The following is a 23,543-nucleotide window of genomic DNA, read 5'->3' on the forward strand; positions in this document are numbered from 1 at the left end:
CTTTGTCTGTATTTTTGATCCCTCTGGAAATTGTCTTTTTGTGACAGTTGTGAAGTAAGGCAGTCATACATATTTGATGAGTAAATATGGGCAAAAGGATGTTCTTCATTAAGTGCAGTTTGCAGATAACTATTTCAAATCGTAGGGTCCACAGAGAAGAAGGGTCTGATTCCAAGTCAACCCTTGAAAAGGGAAAAAACTTCATATTTTAAAAACAATTAGTGGGATAACAGGGAGTTGCAAAGATGGTACAGAGAGGTCTCAGACCCTTTACCCTGCTCTCCCCAGTGGTGCTGTCTTGCGGAGCTATAGCACGGTGTCAGGATCAGGAGCCCCGACAGTGAGATACCGTTCGCGTAGCTCATCACTCATCACCGTTCATCACACGTGTAGGGTTGTGTAGCCACCACGGCAGTCAGGAGGCAGGATTGCCCATCATCATGAGGGCTCCCCGTGTTCCACTTCACGGTCACCCCCACCCCACAGCCACTGATCTCCAACCCTGTGATTCTGTCATGTCGAGAATGTTACACCAGCCAAGTCACACTATGTGTGATCTTTTAAGATTGACTTAGAAACCCCCCCTTTCAAACCTGTGTCATAATTTTATACTTGGGGAAGTTGGAGTGCAGAGTGACGGTTCTGTAAGAGTCGCACAGCTCCCTGGAGGAGGGCTGCATGCCACCCTTTGACTCCCCGCTTCTCCCCTGCAGAAGGCCCAGCTCTGCCATTCGCACCTTAAAACCAACCTTTTTTCTTCTTTGTGGTTGTTGATTTTGTCCATTTCAGTGTACCACTCTCAGCTGTTTCTCTAACCTCATGTGAAAGGCAAGTTCCACCCTGTGCAGTCCCCACCTTTATTTTCTGTTCTGTAATTAATTAGGCAGTCTCTTCAGCAGCGGCAGACAGGCATCGTCCTTCCTAATACGATTATCAGCTTCCTCCGGTGCTAAGCTGCATAGAAAATGCCCTTGTAGTCCATTGATTTGAATGACCTAAGTGGACTCTAATTTACCAAATACCAAATGGAAAGGTGGAAGCTCCTGGTGTTTTTCCCTTTCTGGCCACTGCTGAAGCCTCTAAAATATACAGAAATGACCTAACGCCCTGCCGCCTAGCAGCTGACATACCTGTGATGATTGCTTCACGTTCCTCAGTTTGCCAAACACAGTATTACAATTTGGAAAATTCTTGCATAATTGTTTTAATATATGCTCGGTAAAGAGCAGTTTAGTGACATTTCAAACAGTTGACCTTGATTCTTTGGCTTGTTGAAACAATTAGAAGAAAACAAAATAAGCTTTTTCCCTACACTGAACCATAGCAAGTTAAAATAACAATTTTGTTATGTATTCAACATTTATTTATTTCATTCTGCATCTGAATAGTAAAAGAAACCAGGAAAAGAGATTTTTTTTTTTTTTTTTGCCTAATGCCATTATGTGGAACAGCTGGTATTTTTGAAAAACATTTTACAGCCTACAGAAATCAATGTGTCAAGTTTATAACAGTGACTTCTGAACCTTTCTAAGCTTGTTATTTCTGGGGTCATTTTATGCAAGGAGAGCTGCAAAAGTTTGCTTTATACTTGTTAAATCCTCCCTAAAGAAGACAAGGCATTTATTCTAAGATCTTACCTAAGATGCACCTGCAATCTTCGTGAGGATTTCACACAACAGTATTTCAGGTGTCTTCTACTATCTTTGTGTTAGCAAAAGTGCTGACTTGATCAGTAGCTGCGTAGGCTGAAAACTGCTTTGCAGGAGTTGGGTTTTGAAGTCTGCAGGTGGAAGGACAGAGCGGTGTCAGTCCTCTGAGCTTGACCTTTTCTCCATGGAAAGATGTAGAATGGGATGGTCTGTTTCCTCTTGCTAGTTTGTGAACCCTCGCTTCACCTCTGCTCATCAGGGATACGCAGAGTGCAGCGGCCTCTAGCTGTACGTGGTCCGAGGCATGCTTAGAAATGTGGGACTTGGGGACAGTTAGTATCACCCTTCTGTGACACCCCCCGCCCCCTCGCCGCCTCCGCTTGCCCCACTCTGCTCCCATCTCTCCAGCTGCCCTGTGAGGTCGGGTCCTGCTGTTAAGCCCTTCAGTATGGCGGGTGCTGCTGGTGTGTTCCAGGTTACATCCTTCAACCAGCCTCCCCCATTGCAGTGGGCTCACAGATCCGGCTTTCCTTCTCATTCTGCTGCAGACCCTCAGGAGGCTCTGCTCACCCAGGGATCAGGCGGGGAGAGTGGCCACCGCCCTGAGCATGTCTGGTCACTGGGCGGTGGGGAGGAGGGTCCGAGGCTTACAGTCGGCCCAGAAGTGGCCTCCGTCATTCCTGCCCATGCAGTTCATTGGCCAGAACTGACCTCACGGTCCCACCCAACTTCAAGGGGCTGTGCAGTGCGACCCTCGCTGTGCCTGGGGTGGGCAAGGACTGGACATGTTGGGTGGCTGTCACTAGTGGCAACCGCGTGACTCCTGCCATTTCCATGGATTCTCCCACAGCTGTGGTCTGGGGACTGGCACGTGTCCTCCTTGCCCCAACCCTGTCCTGAGCTCAAGGCCTGTGTCTCGGTCTGGGGTCCCAGAGGCTCCATATAAATGTTCTCCCCCACCCCCACACACAGCCTCAGTCCTGGTGACTGGCCACCCCATCCAGGTGTCTCATCCAGAAGTTTCTCCCTCACCTGTCACATCCAGCCACTTGCTGGACTTTGCCCGCTAAATGTTTCTTTGATTCTGCTTTGCATCTCTGCTGCCGTTCTTGTGGGTCAAATAACTGTCACGGGCAGACGTCAGATACAGGTGAAAAGAATGGCAGCAGGAACCTGAGATGTGAGGACCAGGGTAGAAGGAAGGAAAGAAGTGCCCGCAGAGTCAGAAGCTGAGCGGGAGCCCGTGTGACGGCTGGACAGTCAGCAGCAACGAGCCTGGGGCCTCCACCGTGTCACCTGACCTGCTCCGCACACTTCCCTCCTTTGCTGGTGCTGTGCCGTCCTCGGAGCTAGAATCTGAGTCGTCCTGGAGTCCTCCTCCTGCTCACCCCCAGCCTGCTGGCCCCCTCGGCCTGGTGCCCTGCTTCCCACGACTCTGCCTGCGGTCTCCTCTCTGGCCATCCTCCCTGCCCCTGGTCTGGCCTTCTCATCTCTCCTGTGGACTCTCTGCACGGTGGACTGGCCACTCCACTTCTGGACTTGCTCCCCATAAGCTCGCCCTTCACAGAATGACGTCACCTGCAATGGTGACATGCCACCTGCCTGCTGAGCCTTCTCTCCCCATCATGGAGAGATCACCCCCTTATCATGGGACACTGTCTGCTTTCTAACCCCCACTTGTCCCATGGAGCCGTCTCTTCTCAAAAAAACCATCCTCCACCCTCTAAGGCAGCCCCTCAGCTTCTTTTCATCCTTGAGACTGGCACGGCGCCCCAGTGCAGGCAGCCCTGCTAAGCTTTCCCTGAAGAAAATCACCTGCACGTGACCATTCTCTCTGCAGTAGCGTCTGAGACTTGGAATAAAATTCAGGTACGTGATACTGGGCTCCATCGTCAGAGTTGCCTAGGGAAGGAATGGAGTGTGAGATCCACAGCCTTGAGTCCCTGGGAGCCCCGACAGGCCCTGGGTCAGCTGACTGTGTGTGAGGCAGGCTGCGAAGTCTGGCGGGCGTTTGCTTACCTGCTTCCAGGATTCCAGAGGCGAGTGGGTCCAGAGCTTCCCGTAGGTCCGCAGAATCCCAGGCCCAGGTCCGCGGGGCCCCGGTGGTGATGCTGCCTCGTCTTCCCCTGAGCGCACCCGTGCCAGCTGCCGTCAGGGCACTGAACATCCGCTCTCACCCCATGCTGGGAGCTGGGGTGGGGCTGTCCCCTCCTCGTTAGATGAAGAAACAGGCTCTGCCAGACGGAGGGGGCTGCCTGAGGGCCAGCTTGTAATTACATGAACCCTGGTCCCTTTGATTTCCGAGCTCCAGTTTTTGTCACGGGTGTCCAGCCGTCTTCCGATGTGATCCTCCCCCCTGTCCTGGCCCAAAGTCACCTGTATTAAACCCCCAGGCCCTTTGGTCACTGAGTGTCTCGACATGAGACCTGGGACACGGAGCTGGCCCTGTGCACCCGTGCTGTCTGCTGCAACCTTGCGTGACTCTTGGGGAACCAGAGGGCACTCACGACCCTTTTTTCATGGAGGGGAGTGGGGAACAGGAGATAAGAGGAACTACCTAAATCCCACCAAGCAGGACTTTCAGTTGGGACTTATATTTTAAAATGTTTTTGACCATGCCATGTGGGATCTCAGTTCCCCCACCAGGGATAGAACCCATGCCCCCTGCATTGGAAGCTTGGAATTTGAACCACTGGATCAACAGGGAAGTCCTATGCTGGGACTCTAAGAGGAGGCCCTTCCTGTCCAGCGTCTTGCAGGCCAGCTGGGGGCTGGGCAGGAGGCAGCCCCATTGCATCTAGCTGTCAGCGGTTGAGGGGCTGCCTGCGTCCCGCCTGGAGGGACGTGATGGGGTCGGGGGGTGGGGGGCTGGAGCCGGTGACACAGCAGGCCTTTGCTCCAAGTGACGGCTCTCCAGACGAGTGGCAGCGATGCGTTATGACCCCTGTTTTGAAAAGGAGTCTATCTGACCATCACAGCCTGACTGCTGAGAAGTGCTGCAGGGAAGGGCCTGAGGCCTAGAGTCCAGCAGCCTTTAAAGCTGGACTTTCTGCCGTGCCTGGTGCTTCCCAGCTGCCGAGGAGCCAGCTGGAGCCGAGGGCTCAGGAGGTCCTCCCGGAGGCCAGCCCTCTCCTCTCTGTTTCCACCTTACGGGACTTGTGCTGTGGCGGCTGGGCCCTGAGCCAGACTTTGGGGATCAAAGCGAGTAAGACGAGTCTGTTCCCTGGAGCAGCTGAGCCCCAGGGGACGAGGACCAAATAGATACAGGATGATGTGGGAGTCAGCCCGGTGCAGGGGGGGCATGGCAGGACCACACTGCGGCGGGAACATCCTGGAAGGATACCTGGAGACGGGCTGTGAACGCCCCGTCCAGGGCTGCCTTCGGGGGCAGGGCGGGGACATTTCCCTCCTGACGGTTCCTGCAAAAGCCTGCAGGTGCGGTGAGGAAGGCGGGCTGGTTCACTGCGGTGAGTGTGTGGCGAGAACAGGGTCAGGAGGAGGCGGGCTGCCTGGTGCTCTGCGTGTGCTCACAGTCGTCGTGGCCCCTCTGTGGGGATCCCTCTGTGGGGACCCCTCTGTGGGGACACGGTGCTCAGAGCCTGTGCTCACCTGGCCTCCCCTTGGAGCCAGAGAGACAGGAAGACGCGAGAAAGCCCGAGGGCAAGACGGAAGGCAAGAGGGATGCATATTCAGCAGGTTTGATAGAATAATCGTGGGCTAATAAGTTCCTTAAACTGCTGCATTAGCAGCCTGGAATGAATCGGTGGCAGAGACCCAGAGTATAATCCCTTACCAGTCTGCTGTTCTGACAACTGTTCTGGGCTTTTTTTATTAATGTGGCTGATAACACTTGACTCTCTGGGGCGTTCTGAGATTTAATTAGTTCTGGGGCAATTTGGAATAGGTACTTTAGAATATTAGCGCTGTTGTTAATTATAAATGAGTGCGCATGAACTAATTTCTACAGATGTATGACCGCCTGTACCGTTAACTCCACTACCAGGTCAGCTCGCCTTGCCTGGATGCTATTACGTGTCGGGGACCCTGAGAGGTTCCCAGAGGGAGTTAGAGGGTGAACACAGACACAGATCCCCACCCCCGACCCGCTGAGAGTACGGGGTTTGGCAAGTGGAGTAACATCCCTCTGAGAGAAGCTCCTCTAGGACAGGAGGGGCTGCTGAGTGAAGAGCAGGGAGATTCTGAGATCAAAGGAGCTTAGTTGAGAGCTTTTGTATCAGATGAGCTTCGTTTTTCTTAGTAAAGTCAGATAGGCTCATCCAAGTTAAGGGAGGATGTGTGTGTGTGTGTGTGTGTGTGTGTGTGTGTGTGTGTGCACACTTCTGTTCCATCCCAGCCCCTCGTGATCACCCACTTGTGCCCTCACCCACAAAAGGCCCACTTGTAGACCCCCACCCAGGTGGATAACAGCTCCTTGGAACCCTACACCCTACCAAACTCACTGTGTGACCAGAACTAACTCATCCACTCTCCCCCAAACCTCCCTCCCTCCCGGCTGCTGGTGACTCGACTGGCCAAACCCTGTGGGAAGCCAGGAGAATGGAGCCCCCGTGTGACCCATTACAGGTCAGCCTCCAGGAGCTGGTGGAGGAAGATGAGGGTCGGCCTGGAGGGACAAGCGGGAACTTTGTGGAACACGGGGACCCTGGATTTTTTGCTCATTACCCTTCAGATGCCGCCTCCGTCTGATGCCTCCCTGCATGCGAGGACCCTGGGCACTGTCATAAGAGTGGGGTCTCTGCACCGCCCTGGGAACTCCTGGGAACTCCTGCTTCCATGCTGCGGCGTCAGTGGTTTTTAAATGCCATCTTCTCAAAAGGAGATGAAATATAAAGAATTAGGTCAGTGTGCTGGGGTTGAAGAGCAATGATGCACAGATGTCAAGAAATTAAACATTGTCTTTCCCAAACGTCAGCAACTCCATGGAACACGCCGGGCTGGGGGTGCAGCCCTCCCTGCGCCTCTCCTGTTCACACAGACCCGACGGGACCCCCTGGAAGCTGTGGTCCCAGCCCAGTCCTGAGCCTTACAAGTGTGTCTTCAGGCATGACGTCACCACCCCAGACGTGGCGCCGAGGGGGCGACAGCATGACTCCCCACGTGACAGAGGGCTCTGCGGCCTTCCCAGACCTGAGCCTCACAGCCACTCACTTTGTGGATTCGGACCCTGGATTCAGAGAGTTCTGAACTGGTCCAGCTGGAAGGCAGAGGCTGGAGTGTAGCTCATACACTCCACAGCTCAACAACGGCGGCTCAGAGCGGTGACCGTGCTGCAGGTGGATACGTCCGCATCCACTCCTTTTAAAGCTGTTTCCAGGGCTCTTGGAGGCACCTGTGGCTGAGGATTGGAGGGCTGGGAGTACCAGGTGGTGGTTGGGGGGCTGGTCTGGACCCCACCCACTGTAACCAGAGAAGCCACGCCTTTTTATTAGGTATATTGAAATTGCTTAAAGAACTCACGCAAAATGTCCTGCTGCTAAGAAAAAAAAAAAAAGTTTGAAAAGCACATCCTAGTGCAGCGAGGGTCACGACTGGATTCGGTCGGTGACGCGGCGCGATGTGAAGTCTGACAGATGAGGCCGCGTCACCCAAGCGCCTTGTGTTCTGAAAAGCACCCTTGTTAGAGCCTTTTGGCTGTGCGGGGTCTTCATTGCTGCGAGGGCTTTCTCTAGCTGCTGCGAGTGGGGGCTACTGTCTGATTGCAGGGCCTGGACTCTTCATCCCAGAGCCTTCTCTAGTGGCAGAGCACAGGCTCAGTAGTTGTGGCGCACGAATTTAGTCACTGTGAGGCACGTGGGATCTTCAGGGATCAGGGATTGAACCCGTGTCTCCTGCACTGGCAGGCGGATTCTTTACCACTGGGCCACCAGGGAGGCCCAAGCAGTTCTCTTTTAAAAAAAAGAAATCACACTTGTTTATCTTGCAAATGCTTGGGCTCTTTCACTGGGCACAGGTAAAATGAGAAATGTTTAAATTACCTTCTTTGTAATTGACTTATTATGTTTTAGCTGTATTGTCTGTCTTTTCCCACCAGCACATAAACTCTGGGAGGCAAGGGTCTCTGTCTTATACCGTGCACTGTCCCAAATGCTTAGAACAGGGCCTGGCATTCTGCACATATCTTTTGAATGAACTGTGGCCAGTAAAGAACAAATACCTTCTGCAGTGCTGGGATAATTTCCAAGTAAATATTTCTTTCTTTTGTGTGGAAATGATGTTTTCTTTGAAGATGGACCTTGAGAAAAATTGGAAATAGGAGAACAAGGGGGAAAAGAAAAAGCTTGCGAAGAGAATGGTTTATTAAGTACGAGGGGATCATTGTTGAACTTGGTGTTAGAGATTCTGTTTCAGGAGAGCAGTACTTGACATGAGTACTTCGTCAGATGGAGGAGAGGGTCATCACCAGCAAACAGGCAGAGGAACTGGAGAGGTGGGCGTGGGGTCAGGCCCAAGGTGCGCCTGGCCTTTCTGAGCCACGCGCAGAAAGTGTCTTAGAGATATTTGTAAGCCTGTCCACAGAACCTGCGGGGTTAACTTGTCTCGGATTCCAGCAGGGCTGGGTCTCCCCGATCCTTCACCCTCTTTCTCCTGCAGCTCCGTTGCCCTGTCGGGAGGGTCTCAGAGTTGAGAGATGCAGGGCTTGTCTGATTGGACGCCCCACCCCACCCGCTGCTGCTCTGTGGTTCAGTTTTTCCCAGGGCGTCATGATTGCTGTGTGAAGCCCCTCGAAACCCTCCTGAGAAACGCGTCTCTAAAGCCACCCCTCCCTCACGGGATGGCTTGGCTTGTGTGCACGCTCAGTCACTTCAGTTGTGACCTACCCTTTGTGACCCCATGGACTGTAGCCCGCCAGGCTCCTCTGTCCCTGGGGGTTCTCCAGGCAAGAATACTGGAGTGGGTTGCCATGCCCTCCTCCGGGGGATCTTCCCGACCCTGGGATCGAACCCAGGTCTCCTCATCTGCTGCACCGCAGGCGGATTCTTTATCTACTGAGTGGCCTGGGAGGCCCTGGGTGGCTCTAACTGCTAGATGTTTCTTCCTCTGGCGAACTCTGTTGCTGATCTCTACCCATCGGTCCGTTGCTTCGTGAGCAGAGCAGGTCTTTGTGTTGTAAGGTTAGGTCCTCAAGCTCAGTAAAAAGAAGACATAGCCCCAAGCTCCCAGAGGTCACGGCACGGATGAGGCTTCGCAACAGATGACTGCAAAGCAGTGTGGGGAGTCCCACTGTTGATACGTTGATACCGTTGCGTGTGTGTGTGTCCTGTGGTTCGGCCCTGACTGGGGCCGGGGCTGTGCTGTGTCCCCACTGTACCCCCAGCCAGCCTCACTCACTCACGCTCCTGGGTGGTCTCCACAGGCGTTGGAGTTCACCCCCCACCCCACTCATTGAAGCACAGCTCCCCATGTCCTGTGGGCATTCGAGGCCCTGGATTTCACTCCCTCCCCTGGTTCTGTTCCTCCCTGCCGGCTTCTTCACCAAGTTCGCCCCGCAGGGTACCCAGCTAAGCGTTCCTCGTTGCCTTCACGGCCTTCCTTAGCACCGAGCCCACCACTGATCCCCACACCACCATCTCCTGTGCCCTCCGCCCCCCATACCTCCTCCGCCCCTGTTCCCTGCAGTCCCGACCACAGCTTCACAATGCTTGCTGTTTACACTGGCCGAAGGGCTGCCTGCCCAGAGTGGCTTGTGTGACCCCTCGGGTAGAATCTTCTGTCTCTCCCCTCGGTCATCCAAGACTCCTTCTCGCTTCAGTGGGCGCATAGCGGACTGCCCCGTCCATTTCTCCCACCAGACGGCAGGGCTTTCGAGGGTGGGCTCTGGGTCTGTGCCCCGTCAGCCTTGGTGTCCACCATGCCTGGCACACGGAAGGCACCTAGTAACTGGATGCTGAGCATGTGAATGCCTTCTCCTTAGGCTGTCTAAAGAAGACCACCGTGTCTTCCCCGCAGTGTTGTTGGCTGATGACTCTGAGGTCTGGTGGGCTTCCTGAGAGCAAGGTGAGGGCCCTTGCCTGCTGTGTCCACAGCGGTCCCTCAGTGCCCACATAGGGGCCTGTGCTGGGGGAACGGTGTTTACTGAGTCAAAGGCAAGACTGAGGAAGCGGAGGTTACCCCAAAGTGATACAGTGTCCACTTCGCTGGAGATCAGTGTTTTTTTTTTTTTTTTTTGTAAATTGCTTTCTTGGTTTCGCTGGGTCTTTGTGGCGGTGTGCCTTTCTCTGGTTATGGAGAAGATCATTGTTTTTTTTTTTATAAGTTGCTTTCTTGGTTGTGCTGGGTCTTTGTGGCGGTGTGCCCTTTCCCTAGTTATGGAGAAGATCAGTTTTTTTTTTTTTTTTATAAGTTGCTTTCTTGGTGGTGCTGGGTCTTTGTGGCGGTGTGCCCTTTCCCTAGTTATGGAGAAGATCAGTGTTTTTCTTTATAAATTGCTTTCTTGTTTGCGCTGGGTCTTTGTGGCTGTGTGCCCTTTCCCTAGTTATGGCGAAGATCAGTGTTTTTTTTTTTATAAATTGCTTTCTTGGTTGCGCTGTGTCTGTGGCTGTGTGCCCTTTCCCTAGTTGTGGAGAATGGGGGCTACTCTTCAGTTGCAGTGCCTGGCTTCTCTCAGGCTCTAGGTGTGCAGGCTCAGTTGAGGCGCATGGGTTTAGTTGCTCCGAGGCCTGTGGAATCTTCCCCGGGCAGGGATGGAACCCATGCCTCCTGCACTGGGCAGGCAGATTCCTATCCACTGCACCCCCGGGAAGTCCAGGGACCAGTGTTTCTACCACACAGGTGTAGCCCCTTTGCTGTCAGCCCATAAAAAGGGTTCTGCACGCTCCCCGACTCCAACACTGGTATAAAAAGGGTATTTTATACATCCTGGTATTTGCTCCTTAGGTAACGAGTCTGACCTTGAACTGGAGAAGAAGTATAAGGAAGAGGATCGAGAAAAGGCCCCAAAGAGGCCGCGGGCGCAGAGAGCGGAGAAAATCCAGAAGGTCTGCTCCGGAAGGGACACCCCGCAGATGTCTGGGGCCAAGAAACCCATCATCAGTGTGGTGTTAACGGCGCACGAGGCGATTCCAGGTGCGCACGGTGGCCGGGGGCGTGGCCAGAACCTCTGGCGGGGGCTGTGATCACCACGGGGCTCTTGATGGAGTTACCTGGTGACTTCGGGCTGTGGTGGATGACTGCATCCGGAGGTTAGGGCGTGAGGGCTGCTCCCGCTGCCACTGCCAATGGCCTGTGCGGCCGCGACCTGTGCTCACATGTGAGCGGCTGCTCAGAGGAGCAGTGGCCCTGGAGAGCGGTTCTTTCCTTGGGGACCCCCAGCTCCACCAAGACCCTCTCCAGGATGTCCTTGCTCCTTCTTCCTGCCCCGGCTGTGGGTGCCAAAATCCTCCCCATAACTTCTTCGAGGGTTTTTTTTTTTCTTTTTTTGGATTTTTTTAGTAGGTTCATTATTTATTTTATAATACTAGAGATTTCTATCTCCTTTTCTTTTCACATAAAATAGCCAGTGGATATATTGGCCCTTTTTAAAAAGTCCTCTTCCAGGAATAGATACCTTAGACAAAGAGCAGTTTAGGATAGTAGATGCTAAAGTATAATAATGTTTTTTTTTTCCCCTATGCATTTGGGGTGATAGCTGTCAGATAAAATTTTAAAAAATCAAGTTTAGGATTTTGAGGTCAGCTAGAGCCTGGCGTCGGAGAAGGTAATGGCAACCCACTCCAGTACTCTTGCCTGGAAAATCCCAAGGGACGGAGGAGCCTGGAAGGCTGCAGTTCATGGGGTCGCTGAGGGTCAGACATGACTGAGCGACTTCACTTTCCCTTTTCACTTTCATGCATTGGAGAAGGAAATGGCAACCCACTCCAGTGTTCTTGCCTGGAGAATCCCAGGGACGGGGGAGCCTGGTGGGCTGCCGTCTATGGGGTCGCACAGAGTTGGACACGACTGAAGCGACTTAGCAGCAACAGCAGCAGCAGCAGCAGCAGCAGCAGAGCCTGGCATGCTGCAGTCCCTGGGGTCGCAAAGAGTAGGCCACAGCTGAGCGACTGAACTGAACTGAGAGCCTTTTAAAGCATCTGTTTTCAGTGCTAACGGTAACTGACTATGCAAAATGAAAACGCTAAATAAATACCTCTTTATATTATATACATATAATGTTTATATTTTATATCCCGTAACATGTCACAGAAAACCCCCAATGAGCTTTTTGGCCAACCCGGTACTTCACTGTAGGGTGAGGTACTCAGTAGAGAAAAAAGCCACATAAGATTATGCGACATGAAGTGGTTTCACCGTCCTTCAGACAAGTGTTATTCTGGGAAATAAAAACCCCAGGAGAGAGGTTCCTCTGTTTCCCCATCTCGAGAGAAAGTTTCTATAATGATTTCTTAAAAAAGGATGGTAGTGTTTGAGATTTCTGTAAGTGGGGGGTGAAAGGTATAATGAATTTCCTTTACTATTCATGTGCACACACACTTGTATGAACCGTCTTTGATGGTTTCACGTCGTAGACTTGAACAAGTAAAGGTGACCTCTGAGTTTCCCACTCCAGACTGTTCACTTCACAGGGTGGATGCAGGGCCCCGGAGAGTGGGAGGCTGATGTCCTGTTTGGGACCTGACCGCAGACAGCGGAGATTCCTGCTCACCGTTGAGTCCACTGCTCCTTTCTGTCTTGATGCTGTTTGATGTTTCCTCAAAGTTTCACACATGAGGAGCTATATGAAATCTTGCAGGGAGGCATATATGTATGTGTGTATCTGTCTTGTGTTTTGGTTTTTCAATAAAGAAAAAAGAAAGTTAGTCTCATAGTCGTGTCCGACTCTTTGTGATCCCATGGACTGTAGCCTGCCTGGTTCCTGTGTCCATGGGATTCTATAGACAAGAATACTGGAGTGGGTTGCCATTTCCTTCACCAGATCTTCCTGACTCCAGGAGCAAACCCAGGTCTCCTGCACTGCAGGCAGATTCTTTACCAACTAAGCCACTAGGGAAGCCCTTTTAATAAAGAGATCAAGTGAAAATGTATCTCACAAGAAGGTTTTGATAGATTATTGGATAACCTCCCTGAAACACACACCCACAGACACACACACCCCAACACACACACAAGTTACATGTGTGAACTGAAGAAGCACTAGCCCCCCTGCACAGGTGCCACACAGTGAAGAAACACGCTTTCCAGGCTGTGCTCCCTGCACTGGGGCCGGGGGTGGGAGTCAGGGACCTTGAGGCACCTCTTTATTTCTCACCGAGTTGTGCCTCCCTCTCAGGTGCTACCAAGATTGTTCCAGTGGAGGCCGGGCCCCCAGAAACAGGAGCTGCAGACCCCGAGGCCACAGCAGCTGACCTGGCGCCCCGGAGAGGGTACCAGGAGTATGCCATCCAGCAGACAGCCTACGAGCAGCCCATGAAGTCCAGCAGGTAAAGCATCTTCTGTTGTGTGTGACCCCAGCCACCACCTCAGAAGGTGGGAGAGTGGAATGTACACTTAACCAGGACTCTGCTGGCTAAGCTATAGGTAAGGCGTTCTGGTTTCTTGACTTGAACCTAAGAACCAACCCCTCCATGATGGCCTCATGGTGTGCTGGCTGAGCCCAAGCAGCCTCTGTGGGATGCGAGGCAGACCAGCCGGCTTGGGAAACTCAGCGCCAGTTGGCTTAATGAAGGTGGAGCATTTTACTCAAGGCGAATGTATGCTTCACCTGAATAAAAAGTGGTGTGAACAAGGCCTTATTTAGTAAGTCTGCTGGTTTTTATAGCTGCACAATTTATAATGAAAAAGATCTTTATTTCCCCCTTAGTTTCATAAGTAACACAAGTGTCCTGTAGAAACTTCCAGAGTCTGTATAACATGCAGCTGCAGTAACCATCTCGCCTCTTCTGGTTGAGGTCACCTCTACAGACAGCTTGGTTCACTGGCCACCATAATTTTTTCACGATGCTTCCCTGGTGGCTCAGAGGGTAAAGCGTCTGCCTACAATGTGGGAGACCTGGGTTCGATCCCTGGGTTGGGAAGATCCCCTGGAGAAGGAATTGGCAACCCACTCCAATACTCTTGCCTGGAAAATTCCATGGACTGAGAAGCCTGGTAGGCTACAGTCCATGGGGTCGCAAAGAGTCAGACACGACTGAGCGACTTCACTTACTTAATTTTGTTATTTTTTTTTTCCTAACACAAAACACCAAAGGCACTGTTATCAACCTATTTTTTTTTTAAACTTACCATGTTTAACTTTTTCTTTTTCAGTAGATAATGTTTTTAAAGTGCGTTTACTGTTGTGTGGATTCTCTAGTTTACCAGAGTCAGTTTTTGCTTGGCAGGCAATGCTGTGCTCAAGGCTCTGGTCCCTCCCTCTTTCAGTACTTCTTCAGGACTTCTTCTGGGATAAATTGCTAGAACTGACATCGCTGGGTTTTTTTGAAAAATATATTTATTTGACTGCAGCTGGTCTTAGTTGCTACATGTGGGATCTAGTTACCTGACCAGGGATCAGACCCCGGCCCCCTGCATAATTCTAAGATAACCACCTGAAGTCTTAGCCACTGGATCACTGGGAAGGTCCCTGAAATTGCTGTCTTAAAGGATATGAGCGTTAAAACTTTAATCTACATTGAAAACTGCCCTCCAGACACACTGGGTGAACTGATGCCTGACCCCTACAGCTTTCCCATGGTCACAGTCTTGGCCATGGTACGTACCTGCTGACATGGATCAGCAAACTCCCATCGCCCAAGCTCTGCACACGTTTTCCAGACTGAGAGGAAAGACAAAGAAGATGCCAGACAGGGGGTTCCCTGTTTCCTGAAAAGGGGAAAGAAGGCGTTCTGGATGAGAGCCTGAGATTCAGTGCCAGTCCTGGGTTGGTTCTAGACCCTTTTGCGTGTGCTCAGTCGCTGCAGTTGTGTCCGACTGTTTGTGACCCCATGGCCTGTAGCCCTCCTCTGTCCATGGGATTCTTCAGGCAAGAGTACTGGTGAGGGTTGCTGTGCGCCTCTCCAGGGGATTGTCTCAACCCAGGGATCAAACTGGTGTCTCCTGCATTGGCAGGCAGATTCGTGACCACTGAGCCCCCTGGGAAGCCCCTAGATCCTTCTACTGGACTTCACTTCAACAGCTCAAACACCTGCTGCGTTCCAGGCACTGCGGGGGTGGGGTGGGGAGGAAGATTAGGACAGACCGGAGGCTTCCGCTCTGCTGGGACTGGACACAAGTGATTTTGCCTCTGAGCCTCTCAGCACCACACATGAGACTGTCTAATAGAACCTGACTCAGTTTAGTGGTGGGATTAAATGATCACATCTTTGGAAAGTGGTCTTGTTAAATTATAACATCATGTCGTCTGGGGTGTCTCATTAATTTCTAGCCTCAGTCCTCTCTTCTTGCAAATGTGAGCAACTGAATGTATCAGCGAAGTTGTAAAAATATGGACTCCTTTGGCAAAACTGAGATACAATTAATTTTGAAGACCATCCTTGTCTCAACACAGCTTGATTTGTAGACTCTTCATAATATTTCAAGGTCTGTTGGGGAGGGTTTCAAAACTCCATGCTTATCTGGTTACAGGTAAATATACTCAATATTTAATCAGTAGATGGAGGCTGTATTCCTGTTGTCAAGCATTCTATTAATATTTTATAGTCTAAATTATAAAATAGTTATGAAAGAGGCTTTTTATATGATGAAAGTCAGGAAAACTGTAAGGAAAAAAAATCAGTTGTAATCTCACTCCCCTAAGATAACCATCGTTAATATTTTTAATGTATTTCCTTTCAGCCTTTTTTCAGCCCATATATTTTATAAAACTGAGTTTATAATATTTTATATGCAATTTTGTATCCTGCTTTTAATACTTAACCACATTATACTTCCTTTCCTTTGTTACTCAAATTATTCACAAACTATGCCTTGTAGTGACATGCGGTAATATCATGAGGCTCTCCTGTGACCCCCTACTCAGCTCTCCACACTGCAGCCAGTGCGCTTTTTATAAAAATGCCCATTTGGTTGTAGCTTTTAAGGCTTCACATTGTTGTTAGGAGAACTAAGCCCATAGGGCCACCTCTCCCTCTGGTTCTCTGTGCTCCAGCATCTGCTCCAGCCATATGGGTCCTTTAAAAAACTTATTTATTTATTTTTAATTGAAGGATAATTGCTTTAGAATATTGCTTTGGTTTCTGCCATACATCCACATAGGACTTCCCTGTAGCTCAAACGGTAAAGAACCTGCCTGCAATGTAGGAGACCTGGGTTCGATCCCTGGGTCAGGAAGATCCTCTGGAGAAGGGAATGGCAACCCACTCCAGCGTTCTTGCTTGGAGAATCACACAGACAGAGAAGACTGGAGGGCTACAGTTCGTGGGGCGGCAGAGTCAGACACGACTGAGCAACTATAACTTACTTACTTATACATCAACATGCATTAGTCATAGGTATACATACGTTCCCTCCCTCTTGAACACCCCTCCCACCTCCCACCCTTTCCCACCCCTCTAGGTTGTTACAGGGCCCTGGTTTGAGCTCCCTGAGTCATACAGCAAATTCCGCTATCTGTTTATAACAGTGGATACCCATCCAGGCCATTCTCTCCATTCATCTCACCCTCTCCTTCCTCCCCACCGCTCATGTCTGAAAGTCTGTTCCTGGGTCTTTTTTTTAAAGCTGCATCATGTGGCATTTGAGATCTTAGTTTCCCAGCCGGTGATGGAACCCTTGCCTCCTGCACTGGAAGCCTGGAGTCTTAACCATTGTACCTCCAGAGAACCCCCATTGGGGTGCTTTCTGTTTCCCTGACCTCTCCCAACCTCTTCCTCTTCCTGGATGCCACCCTTTCCCCTCCCATACCTGGACTTGGTTAACTCCTGTTTATACTTCAGCTGCCTGCTCAAATGTCCCATCTCAGAGCGGCCTGCCCTGTCCCCTGGACAGCTCGGTCCTCCTTGGCCTGGGCTCCCAGAGCATCCTGTCTTTTTTCACCACAGCAGGGAGCTGGTGGTCCTGTTTGCTCATATATGCCTATCAGACTGGCGCAGTGCTGCCTCTAGGAGGTGAGCTCCGAGAGAGCATGGAGTGTGTTTGTTTTTGTCCGCATTGTGTCCCCAGTGCCTGGAACACTTTTTCAAATGAATGAAAGAATGAGTGAAAAAAAAAAAATGTGCCAATTAGTTCCCTATGTTGGAACCTGCAAGCAGCTTTCCACTCCTACTGTGAAAAATGGCACAGTGAGCACCTTCACTTGAATTTTGTATTCTTTCTTTTGATAGATTCCCAGCAGATAGATTCCAGTGGATAACTGGATCGAGGGGTCTGATCTTTTAAAACTCTGCCTGAATGCTTCCAAGCAGTGAGTGAGAGTACCTCTTGAACTGAATAAGGGGACATTCTGGGTGAGATAATGTGATAGGAATTCCACGACATCACAGCTCAGCAAGTCAGCCCATAGACCCAGGCCCACACCTGGGAGCCCAGCACAGGTGGGCCAGCCACTTCTTCCGACTCATCCCCTTTGGTGAGGGTCAGCACTGAGGGCCTGACCAGGGATCCGTGTAATAATACGAAAGAAATCAGAGCCAGAGATTCTCCTAAGACCATTTAGACCTTGCATTTAGAGAAAGAAATCCCCATGATTTGTTTATTTAATTAACACTATGAACCCAGAGTTTCTTCCACTAAGTAAAATGATCACCTTCTGGATACCTCTGTCATTTGAGAAATATCCAGATTTGTTTCCTTAAATTACCCTTGGGTTTAGCATACAGGCATAGTACAGACTTTCAGATCTGAATGTCTTAATTACAACAGGAGACTTGTACCCTCTGGTGTTTACAGGCTGCAATCTGTTTAAATATTTTTCGTTTAAAACATAGAGGAACCTGTGTTGGTCAAACATAGTTGTACGGTTAGTTCCATAAATAGACTTTACAATTACAATGCGAGTTTTCTAAGTTGCTGCAGTCCTGTCCTACTCTTTGTAACCCTATATGTAGCCCGCCAGGCTCCTCTGTCCATGGAATTCTCCAGGCAAGAGCACTGGAGGGGGTTGCCAGTGCCCTCCTCCAGGGGATCTTCCCAACCCAAGGATCGAGCCTGTGTCGCCTGGCAGATGGGTTCTTTACCACTGAGCCACCAGGGAAGCCCCACAGTTACCGTGGGTACAGCTTAATGGTGGCTGATTAATGGGACTAAATGATTATTGGTATTTCTAAGGACCTGCCTGGAGAACCTGGGCAGAGTCCCGGGGGAGCAGTTTGTAGGAGAAAAAGCCTCACCCACCCCCTGGGCTCACCGGTCAACTCCCATCCCTGGTACAAGGTGCAGCCTTTTGGTGACTTGTCATTTGTGGATTGCAGATCGTCCAGTTTTGCTTGATGAATGAATGCCTCCCCCATCCTCAGCCCCAGTGTCTGCTAGCTCGCACCTTTAAGCCTTGGGTGTTTTGGCACCTAGAAGGAAGCGCGGTGGGAGGCATGGGGAAGGTGCAGGGTCTCCACCCCTAACCGTGCTGCCCTCTGTTCCCAGGCTCGGGCCCACCCAGCTCAAGATCTTCACCTGTGAGTACTGCAACAAGGTCTTCAAGTTCAAGCACTCGCTGCAGGCCCACCTGCGGATCCACACCAAGGAGAAGCCCTACAAGTGCTCGCAGTGCAGCTACGCCAGCGCCATCAAGGCCAACCTCAACGTGCACCTGCGCAAGCACACGGGCGAGAAGTTCGCGTGCGACTGCTGCTCCTTCACCTGCCTGAGCAAGGGCCACCTCAAGGTGCACGTGGAGCGCGTGCACAAGAAGATCAAGCAGCACTGCCGCTTCTGCAAGAAGAAGTACTCGGACGTCAAGAACCTCATCAAGCACGTCCGCGATGCGCACGACCCGCAGGACAAGCCGGTGCAGGAGGCCCTGGACGAGCTGTGCCTGATGACGCGGGAGGGCAAGCGGCAGCTGCTCTACGACTGCCACATCTGTGAGCGCAAGTTCAAGAACGAGCTGGACCGCGACCGCCACATGCTGGTTCACGGCGATAAGTGGCCCTTCGCCTGCGAGCTCTGTGGCCACGGCGCCACCAAGTACCAGGCGCTGGAGCTGCACGTCCGGAAGCACCCGTTCGTGTACGTGTGCGCCCTGTGCCCCAAGAAGTTCGTCAGCTCCATCCGCCTGCGTGCGCACATCAAGGAGGCGCACGGGGCGGCCCAGGAGACTCTGGTCTACACCAGCTCCATCAACCAGAGCTTCTGCCTCCTGGAGCCTGGTGGGGACATCCAGCAGGAGGCCCTGGGCGGGCAGCTGCAACTGGCAGAAGAGGAGTTTGTGTTTCAGGGGGTGAACGTGCCCAAGGAGGCAGCCAGCCCCGGGGAGGCACGGCCCGCAGTGGAGCCCGGGGCCCCCGCAGAGGTGCCCACCCCGCCGGTGCGCTCGGCCACTGCCCAGCCTGATGGCACCACCCCGGCTCCTCCACCCAGTGAGCTGGCAGCCTCCGCCGTGTCCCCGGACCTCCGTCCGCACGCGGGGCTTTCTAGTGAGTTCTTGATAAAGAGCGAACCCCCCACGGCCGAGGGTCCCACTGCTGCTCCCGAGAAGACCGGGGACACCCAGCAGGGAGGCAGTGCCCCGACTCAGGGCCAGGATGCGGCACCTCTGTTGTCCAAGGCCAAAGGCATGGAAGCAAACTCTGAGGCCCCGGGTGCCGAGAGCCCCCCAGCCGAGGGGCAGAAAGTGGCAGCCTCCTCGTGCGACGGCCCAGATCCCAGCAAAGGTCTCAGGTCCAACCCACCTCAGGCCTCAGACCCTCCCCCGGGAGCTGGTGGGAGGGAGGTGGCCCTGTGCCAGCCTGCCTCTTGCGCGCCCGCCCCCGATCACCGGGCCGGCCTCACTGCCTTCATGAAGATTCTGGACAGTTTGCAGAAGAGGCGGATGAACACCAGCCTGTGTGAGAGGATCCGGAAGGTGTACGGGGACCTGGAGTGTGAATACTGTGGTAAGGGGTGGGGCCGGGCACGAGGCTGGGGGGCTCTCTTCCCCGCAGCCCATCCGGCCACCTGGCTGCGGGTCCACCTCCTGTTTGAGTTGAGCTCGTGTCTCTTTGCAAAGAACACCTTCTAAGTGAGCTCGCCGTCCTGGGTAGATAGCAATGGTGCCACCATGGTGCAGTAGCCTGTGAAGTCTGTGAAGGCAGCTAGGATGCTGGGACAGCCAAACCCGCTGGCTCGGCCAGGCCTGCAAGGCGGAGGTTTATCCTACGGCCCCCGCCTGAGCTTTAGCCAAGAGGCACCTTTCTTCTGGCACATGAGAAGTTTAAAAGTCCAGCTTTAGTAAGTTGTGGCCGTTGCCTAGATGGGCAGAGAGATGTTAACGGGAGTGACTGCAGCTCTTTGTAGGGAGACGCTGAGTGCATCCCTCGCAGCTCGCGGTGGAAGCATGGCCTCGGGGTCTCCTGAGAGCGGGCAGGACCCATGGGAGATGGCCCAGGGGCCCGCGGAGCTTAGAGCCTGGTGATGTCACCCATGTGCATAAACATACGTGGCACCATAACTGGTCCTCGATAAACGTTCCTTTATTCCTCCTCCCAGCACTGATGTCATGCAGGAGTAGCAGCACCCTTAATTTTTGCCACCTGCCACCTTTGAAAAGTCATTTCCAGACAGAGATGTGGTGCAAAGTGTGAAGGGTGACCCGGACAAGCACGAGAGGGAAAGGAAGATAGTCCTTAAAAAAATAATAATAATAATTAAAAAAGATCAAATTCAGGATAAAAGAAACTTCCTTGTTCTCATGTGAAAATATTTTTTTAGGCAAACTTTTTTGGTACCAAGTGCATTTTGACATGCATGTCCGCACCCACACCCGGGAACATCTGTATTATTGCTCCCAGTGTCACTATTCTTCCATCACCAAAAACTGCCTTAAACGCCATGTAATTCAGAAACACAGTAACATCTTGCTGAAGTGTCCCACTGACGGCTGTGACTACTCGACTCCAGATAAATATAAGCTGCAGGCACATCTTAAAGTCCACACTGAGCTGGTAAGTAGCCCGCCCTAGTGGCAGCCCTGTCTCCCCTGGGTGCTCCCTGCTTCCTCTTGGCAATGTGCACGGAGGTGCCCCTGCTCCTTCGGGAGCCCGGTGTGTGAGCATCCACCCCGGAGAACAGAGAGGCCCTTCTCACGACACAGGCCCTTCACGCTAACAGAGGCCTTCCTTCACCCCAGGGCCCTTCTCACAGGGAGAGAGCCTTGCATCTGTTGGGAAGACGATCCCGTTGAAAACATTGGCTTCCTCTGCAGATTTTTCAGCATCAGAGAAAGCCTATAGAAGGAAGATCTACAGAATAGAAGTAAAGCAAAGGTTTCTTAAATCAGGGGTCCCCACCCCCCGTGGCCATGGACCTGTAGCAGTCCGTGGCCTGTTAGGAACTGGGCTACAGAGCAGGAGGTGAGAGGCGGGCCAGGGAGCCAGGCTTCATCTGTGTTTCCAGCCGCTCCCCCTCGCTCACATGACCGCCTGAGCTCCACCTCCTGTCAGAGCAGCGGCGGCATAATAAACATGATGTGCTTGGATCATCCCGAGACCATCCCCTCCTCAGCTCCTGTCCGTGGAAACTTTGTTTTCCATGAAACCCATCCCTGGTCCCAAAATGGTTGGGGAACTGCTCTCTTAAAAGACGGTTTAAAGGACCGTTAATAACAGGGCCAATAATACTAATATCCACCACTAAAAGCTGTTGAGAGATTAAGTTAGATGATGCCTGCCGAGTGCTAGACACACTGTTTGAGTCATAGTAAGAGCACAGTCAACATTGAAGTTCACTGATGATATTATTGCGTTATTCCTTGGAGATCCTGCGAAAGAACGTCTGTAAAGCATTTCTTTTTTAAGTGATATGTAAATTCAAGGTGCTGTTAAATAGTCTCATGGTGGTAAAAGTTATCTGATTCTCTGGTGCGTGATCCTGTAACAGTGAGTGAGTGTTTATTTTAGCATATGCTCCTCTACCTTGAGAGAGTGATTCGAGACTCTCCAAGTGGTAAAGGAGGCGCACCTGGCCCAGGTGTGCTTCTGCTCTGACCGTGTTCCTTTCTCTGCGCAGAACAAGGCTTCAGAAGCTTGATCTGGCACCTCTGTTTCCTGGCCTGAAATCACTTACATTCGGGAAGTACATTACCAAGGGCAAAGTCAGGGTGTTTTGGGTTTAGTGGGTATAAAGAGTGCGTGCTTTGGGGTTGGATAACTGGATTCAGATACTGTCTCCAGTCATCGCACAGGCTGTGTGACACTGGACAGGTCGCTTGTCCTCTCTGAGACTCAGTAGCCTTCTGTGAAATATGTATTAAAAAGCATATTGGCTCTTTACACAGACACACATACATGTGTATGCACAGACATACCCACACATGCATTATGCACACCCACACGTGTGCACACATGTATCACACACACCTCTATATGCAAATATACATGTACACATATGTATGTCTTTGTATCTGTACATAGGTCTCTTGGATTATTGGGCCGTTAAATGGAGTGCTCTGGATAAAGAACTTGGCTCAGTCCTTGCACAGGCGACTGTGTAGCTGCTTCCCTCCATCTCCCTCACATCAGTGACCAGGCAGTGTGATTCAGAGTCAAGGATGTATTGCCATCAAGGAAACACGGGAACCTGGTCAAGGAAGTTAGTCAATGACATTTCTGAACCCATTTTTTTTTTTTTAACAGCACTGGGCACATGCTGTGAAAGGGAGACTTGAGAAAACCAAGTTTGGTTCTAGCATGTTAATGTTCAGACTCCATAGCTACCTCTGTGATCTTGGGCAAATTGCTTAGCATCACTGACCCTCAGTATTCTCCTCCATAAAATGGAGATATGGTACTTTCTTTGACTTCTCAGGATAGTGAAGATTAAGCTAGAAAATAAGTGTGGAACATCCAGGTCAGTGTTTTTTCAGCCCCCAGGTCATGATCCATTAGAGGATTGTGAAATTAGTTCAGTGGATTACAACTCAGTTCAGTTCAGTCGTGTCCAGCTCTTTATGACCCCATGGACTGCAGCGTGCCAGGCTTCTCTGTCCATCATCAACTCTGGAGCTTGTTCAAACTCATGTCCATTGTGTTGGTGATACCATCCAACCATCTCATCCTCTGTCGTCCCATTCTCATCCCGCCTTCAATCTTTCCCAGCATCAGGTCTTTTCAAATGAGTCAGTTCTTCACACCAGGTGGCCAAAGTATTGGAGCTTCAGCATCAGTTCTTCCAATGAATATTCAGGACTGATTTCCTTGAGGTTTGACTGGTTTGATCTCCTTACAGTCCAAGGGACTGTCAAGAGTCTTCTCCAGCACCGCAGTTCAAAAACATCAATTCTTCGGCGCTCAGCTTTCTTTATAGTCTAACTTTTATACCCATACATGACCACTGGAAAAACTATAGCTTTGACTAGACAGATGTTTGTTGGCAAAGTAACGTCTCTGCTTCTTAATATGCTGTCTAGGTTGGTCATAGCTTTTCTTCCAAGGAGCAAGCATCTTTTAATTTCATGGCTGCAGTCACCATCTGCAGTGATTTTGGAGCCCCCCAAAATAAAGTCTGTAACTGTTTCCATTGTTTCCCCATCTATTTGCCATGAAGTGATGGGACTGGATGCCATGATCTTAGTTTTCTGAATGTAGTGTATCTTAAAAATGAAATAGAATGAAGTAGAATTTAATCAGCACTCTTTACCCATAACAAGGTAATAGGTATTGTTTTCTGAGACCTTTGGTTCCATGTTTCAGTGTGTTTATATGCCAGTGTGTGTGCACGTATGTTCTTGGTGGTAATGTCAAAAGGGTGACCTCCTGTGTAGGTCCCATTAGATGAGTTTGCAAGTCATTGACCCCGATGATGTAATTTATG

The 23,543-nt window shown here is 51.2% G+C and overlaps 1 protein-coding gene across 1 annotated transcript in view; it reads left to right on the top strand.

The window, feature by feature from the left end:
• The window catches only part of ZFAT (zinc finger and AT-hook domain containing), a 155,933-nt gene that overhangs the window by 44,966 nt on the left and 87,424 nt on the right, over positions 1-23,543 (top strand). The window contains exons 4-7 of the mRNA XM_068983678.1: positions 10,545-10,733; positions 12,934-13,084; positions 18,180-19,630; positions 20,445-20,677. Coding sequence (XP_068839779.1) covers positions 10,545-10,733; positions 12,934-13,084; positions 18,180-19,630; positions 20,445-20,677 — 2,024 coding nt within the window. The remainder of the gene's footprint in view (positions 1-10,544; positions 10,734-12,933; positions 13,085-18,179; positions 19,631-20,444; positions 20,678-23,543) is intronic.

Source organism: Capricornis sumatraensis, chromosome 11 (assembly GCF_032405125.1).
Source record: "Capricornis sumatraensis isolate serow.1 chromosome 11, serow.2, whole genome shotgun sequence".
NCBI lineage: Eukaryota > Metazoa > Chordata > Mammalia > Artiodactyla > Bovidae > Capricornis > Capricornis sumatraensis.